The sequence below is a fragment of the Apostichopus japonicus genome, chromosome 20 (genome assembly GCF_037975245.1).
Source record: "Apostichopus japonicus isolate 1M-3 chromosome 20, ASM3797524v1, whole genome shotgun sequence".
NCBI lineage: Eukaryota > Metazoa > Echinodermata > Holothuroidea > Aspidochirotida > Stichopodidae > Apostichopus > Apostichopus japonicus.
Window position 1 is genome coordinate 10,456,451 of NC_092580.1, and position 6,361 is coordinate 10,462,811.

The 6,361-nt window shown below is 39.9% G+C and overlaps 1 protein-coding gene across 1 annotated transcript; it reads right to left on the bottom strand.

Moving 5' to 3' along the window:
* LOC139961938 (uncharacterized) lies at positions 1 to 6,023 on the bottom strand. The gene is made up of 6 exons (XM_071961638.1): positions 5,910 to 6,023; positions 4,994 to 5,064; positions 2,088 to 4,377; positions 1,744 to 1,802; positions 1,109 to 1,331; positions 1 to 802 (listed from the first exon to the last, which is right to left on the bottom strand). The coding sequence occupies exons 2-6, from the start codon at positions 5,050 to 5,052 to the stop codon at positions 131 to 133; spliced, it is 3,303 nt and encodes a 1,100-aa protein (XP_071817739.1). The 5' UTR covers positions 5,053 to 5,064; positions 5,910 to 6,023; the 3' UTR covers positions 1 to 130.
* Between the last annotated feature and the right edge of the window lie 338 nt (positions 6,024 to 6,361).

The following is a 6,361-nucleotide window of genomic DNA, read 5'->3' on the forward strand; positions in this document are numbered from 1 at the left end:
TTATTGAAATTTTTTATTACTATATACATGATAAAGAGATTTACATGAAACTTTATGACGCACCGGGCGCTGAAAATGTTTTTAAATACCTAAATATTAATAAATAAATATAATAAATGTTCATTCTCCTCTACCCTGCACTCCTCCATCTAGCGTAGCTGGCCTGTCTGTCTTTAATATAAGAATCAATCTCTCTTATCAATTCATGGACATTTGGTCTTTGGTTCCAGTCTTCAGCTAAACATTTGAATCCAAGTTTCCTGAGAAATCTTCCAGGAGATGTGTCCACGTTTGCTAGCACTAGTCCCAAAGCGTATACGTCTGTATACAGACTGTATGGCCTGGTTCCAAATACAACCTCTGGGGCAATGTGGGAGCATTGCTTACGGATATTAGCATGTTCGTTTCTTGGGAAGTGTTCGTATTTTGCTTTCCCCGTCCTGCTCACTGCTTTCCCAAAGTCAATAATTTTGATCTTGACGTCTCCATCTTCCCCCGATGGACCTCTCAGGAACATGATGTTATCAGTTTTCAAATCACAGTGAATCATTCCTGAGAAATGAATCTCCTTAATGGCGCGACAAACTTGAATGGCTACACTGAAGGAGCTCGGCCCATTCAGGCCCTTGGCATCGATGACGTCAGCTACCGTGGTAGATTTAAAGGTGACCGGATCACCGACGAACTCTTGAACGAGGACAGGTACATCGGTATTACTGCCAATTCGTGAAATACCGAAAAGTTTAGGAATGCAGTCTAGATGGCTCAGAGATGTCAGCATTGAGGTTTCTTTCTGCAAATCCTGCCAAATGAAATCAACGATAAATATTGATAGTATGAAGTATGAAATAATCCACAGTCGGGTCTTAACAACGATGGCGAGTTATTAAGGAAGTTGTGGACTTGACAGGTTGTTCATATTTGAAATTGAAGGAGAGAAAAAAGAATAAATATCATAGTAATTATTATGTAAATATCTTTTAATATAAAAAGGTGGCATATCCGTTTTAATCTCAAATTCCATCAAAATTCGTAATATATAAAGTAATTTACAAGACTATATTTTGTTTCATTCCTATGATATTAATATAAACACATTGACGTATACCTTGATGATACTCTTTTCATCTCGGTTCTTGTGATGAACTTTGACCGCACACACGCGTCTTGAAGATAGCTGCCTCATCAACCTGACTTCACCAAAGCTTCCACTTCCTAGAATCGTCGGCATCTGCATCGAGTTACAAATATCTTCTAAGTCACTCTTTGCGATGACGTCACAAGACGAAGGGAGATTGTAGTCAGAGGCCTTTAAATGCTTAGGAAGTGGGCTGTGTAAAATTGAAAAAAAGTATGATCGGTACCGTATATCTCATGTTGTTACCATGGTGATACAGGTCAATTCACCAGTAACCATAGCAACTAATAAAGTATTCCGATCACAATCGTCATTTCATTGTGAACATGACACTGGGCCCTGATGAGCTAAAACAAGTTGAAGTGTGTACGTTAAATTTCATCAATTACAGTTATACACGAACTATACACGAAATAACAGACTGTCGTAGTGGCATGACTTTTAGTAGTTCATGAATCTATCACTATAGATATATTAAACTGTTTATTACAGTGGTTCTCCTTTTTGTTACTTTGAATCTCCTGTTTTAAATCATTTTTTTTATTTAGCATTATTAATATATTTATTTTATTGTGTTAACAAGAAAGTATCATATAGATTCCTACCTGTGCACAGCAAGTTGCTGAGTATTCCACAGTCTAGCAGTATAATTCTGAAATGGATTCTGAAAGAAACGGAGGAGAGAAAAATACGTTTATGACGTGCGATAATACACTGCTGAGCTGTAACGTTATATCTTGGTTACTCAGTTCTATTATTTTAGTTATTCTATCGGATTAAATTTCTCATGTAGTAATGTTATAGAATGCATATATTGTTACCAAATTGATACGATAATGCATATGACATAAATAGATACATATCATGACGCGTTCTCATTTACATATATTTACATAATGATTGTGATTAAATCATTCAGTATCTATGTGAAGTCCCTTGCGGTACTCACATATAGCGGTTGTTGCTGGATGTTTATGTTCTGCGCATGACGAGGAGGGGACTTCTTGGCGGTAGTTGCTGTTTGAACGTTCTGCAAGAACGGATTCTTCCAAGGATATTGAGGTACATTCTTTAACGCCTTTGATGAGATGGACAGATTCGGTGCGTTGTTTTGTAGTGGAGTAGTCGGTGATCCTCCGAGCTTTCCCCAAGCTGGTGAAGTCAATTTAGGTGTCTTGTACCTAAAACCACCGATAGGATTCACTCCTACTGCAGTAGGTATCAAGGGCGAGTTGACATTTTGTCCTAGTGGCTGACCAACCATCGCAACATTTGATGTACCTTGATGAAAATGGTTAGATCCCATCCAATCTGTTGCAAGATTCCAAGCCTGCATGACAGGCGGTGCATGAAATAGTATATTTTGTGTATCAGTGTTTCCAACGATACCCGGTGTTTTCACGGCTATTTTCTTGCCGATAGGTTCAACTGTTGGGTTGGTTGGTTTAAAAGGTTGCAATGTGTATTTAGGACTGCAAATCTTATTAATAGCAATGCTATGTTGCGGTGTTGCATTTTGCGATGATATGGTGTGGTCGACTGGAATGGGGTTATTTAAGATCCAGTGTGCTGGCATTTTGCATCCATTATCAGGAAAATGGTCGTACACCCGACGGTTGGCAGATATAGATTGCATGAGGATGTCATGATGCTCTGGCGACTTAACCACTTTGGACAATGGATGTGAAATTGAGAGCTGACCGAAAATGCTATTTGATGATGAGCATTGGGCGGTTTGGCGAGTACCAAATAGTTGATGTTTTACACTCATTTGTACAGGTGTACACATTAGCGGGATCACGTGATCAATGATACATGATGAGGCACCATTCTTGACAGACTTGATATTAGGTGTGGTAAAGGTCACGGTGTTATAAGTCCCGAATTTGATGGCGTTGGCTACAGACAACATAAGGGGCGACGGCCCTGCTGCTTCCCCGAGGGCGGAAACCTCCTTCGCAGAGTTGGCTGTGGTATCAAGAGGGCGATAGTGTACCAGCTTGTGTGGCGCTGAATAACATATTCCATTGGTCTCGGGCTTAATCATACCAGAGACGATGAGGGATACGCAGTTTCGCCCGAATGTGATGGAAAATCTCGCAAAGCAGATCGCTGCCGGTTCTGATTGGCATCTCGGTTGAGTAAACCGATTGATGGAAGATCTCAGTATCTGACAACTTAGTCCAACATGTATTTGAGCTGGTGTGGATAGGGCACGTCCATGACCATTCATAATAACCATTGGTGTCACTAAAGATTGGACCACTCGAACATCTCTGAAATTAATGAAATGTCCCATGTTGTTATGGCTTCTTCTGCTATTACCGATAGAAGTTGACGAACGGAAGCTTACTCCACAGCAAAGGCGAAGGGTAGGTATGTCACCTGATAATTGACGTGAGGGCGTAGATGATCTCAGTGCAGATAACATGACCTGATGTTGAAAGGAGTCACCAACATGGGGTATGTTGGTGATGTCACTCACTTGGCGATGTTTGTTTGCCGACGAGACCCGAGTGTCAAGTGCCAGACGTGAAAGAGGGAGTGATATTGATGTCGTTATCAAATCCTGTTGTTGGAATGATTTAACAAAACGACGGTCATTACTGACGTCACTCACTGGGCGATGATGGTATGTCGACGAGGACTGAATGGCAGTCTCTTTAAAGGAGGTGGCTTTTACATTTGTTGTGGCTACATCTCCTTGACAACCGAAAAAGAAATATCCTGCTTTGATGAACGAAGAGGATGATCGGATACCGCATTCGACATGGCGGTCAATCGACAACTCACGGATATGTTGGCTTTGAGCTTTTATGGCCTCTTCAAAGTTGTTGACTGCTGGCAATATCTCATGGTGATCAGAGGGATTGCGATGGTGTTTATCCCGGGGGGTGTTTTGGGATTGGTGCCGTTTAGATTCATCCCTTGTGCTGGTAGTAATTAGGGACGATGGCTCTCCTGAGAAGATAGTATCAATCAGTGATGAAGACTTAGTGGAAGGCACGGCACGGGTGCCTTCATCTTCTCCAGGAAAGCTTAAAACTCGCGAGGCAGGTTTTTTCATCTCGCTTGATACAGTCACGTGACTGTCTTCTTGTATCGGGCCATAGTTTGGAAGACGACGAGGAATAGGATGGATATGAGCAGGAATATATTCTCCGGCTAGACCATCGTCATCAGCGTATGTGCGGCCACAACAAGGCAAGGTACAAAATACCTTCTTCCAAACCGAACGTCTGAACGGAACAAAGAAAATACATTGAAAAATTAATAGTTAAATCATTGTAATAATATGTCGATATATCATACTACAATGGAATGTAAGTGACACTATTTAGAGTATGAAATGTACTGAGACTTTAATATAATATATATATATTCTTGAATAAAGTATAAAGTATAAGTATATTTCACCTTCTACCTTATTTGTCGATTCACCTACTAAAATGTTGGACTTGTAGTGCCTATTCAAATTATAGTCGGTTGTAAGTATTTTGATTTGAAATTTTGTCCATTTGATCAGATTTCCTTCGGTTTAAATTTCGGCAGATATACTTAACAACTTGACAACTTAACATAAAGTTAAACATATTGATCATAATGAATGGTTGTGAATTGATTCATCTGATATTGTCACGTGATAATGGACTATGTTTTGTCTCATATGAGGGAAGGTAGGGCAGTTCGAAAGTTAAAGAAAGTGAACGATTTCAAGCAACCAGCCACTATACCTTTGCGAAAATTATGACAAAACGAATAGGTATTTCCACCCTTCCCAACCTTCTCTCCCTCCACCAGTCCCTTTCATAACATTCTTGAAGAATAACAACATTATATAAGTTAAATTCTTACCTCTCTAGACGTGGTCGGGACGGGACAGGTGTTCGTCTGAAAGGACTTCCGAATGGCATTGTGGTAACCGACTGTAAGAGATTCCAGAAAGAATAATGCTTTCATTATAAACTTAAATATGTAATGGAAGTTTCGGCTACAAATTATAATGTTAAAATCATTCACAAAGATAGACATAATACCATCACGATCACATGGTCACAATTCTAATGTAAGGGGAATGGACTGTATATATACAAATGAGGGCAGTGTTCATCTTTTGATTTGAAGCGCTTGCTCTATCTTTCCTTTCCTTTCATTCACATTCAACTGTAACTCATACAGCTATACATAACTACGGTACCATACAAAAGCATCTAGGATGCTTAAATATTTCCCTATATAAGTGTCAATCTTCTATTCAGCTCACGGGTTTGCGTTTGTCTCTATTTACATGGATATTAATATTTGTTGTAACTAGCTATAGGGGATGGTTGAATAAGATATAGAGAATGACTTCACCGGGACTCAGGTTTCAACTTACGGGTACAATAGACTTATAAATAATAGTCCCCTCTTAATTTATAGACTACTAATATTAGGTTATGCAAAGTGAACAATCTTAATCAAACACCATGCCTCAGCACGCTTTCAATGTTAGCCGCTAGGGAGTTCCCCTCATATTTGGACTGTAAATATCGTCAAATTGAAAATTTACGTAATGGCTTGCCGCCCTCTCCCCCATGAAATGTTTGTCGATGTCGTTGGAACGCCATTTCGGGAAGGGCGGGGGGCACGGCTAGCCTAAGCTACTAAGTCATCAGAATCATCCACGTAGATAACAGATTCGTAGATTTTTTTCTGATATTACAAATATTAGGTTTTATCTCCATGTAGTAAAACCATTCAACACAAAGGCAAATAATTATAGACTTACCGGAAGTGGAGTTGTAAAGAGTTCCAGAAACTGGTAAAATAATCGCTGTACTATTCGCTTTAAGCAAGTACGGTGTGTTCGTGATGCAGAAGCAAGTTGAACTGAACCATATATATCAACATTGTTGCTACGTTGATAATTCTTGTCTAGGTATAACTTTTGTGGCGTCATAAACACCAAAGTTTTTTTACGACGCAACGCGATTTTCATTACGACGCAATGCGCGCGCATGCGGAATCCACGAAGGACTTGTACGGTAGCTGATTAAACAAAAAGAAACGCAAGAAAGAAGGACGCAGAATGCGACGACCGAATGCGCGCAAACGTACATAGAGTGGCTTCATCTTTAAGTGAAATCACGCTGTCCAAATGTGCGCGCGCGTGCATATGGCTTCATCATTTTGTGTGTAAGAAATGTCTGAAGCATATGGCTATAACACATTGACGGCTAG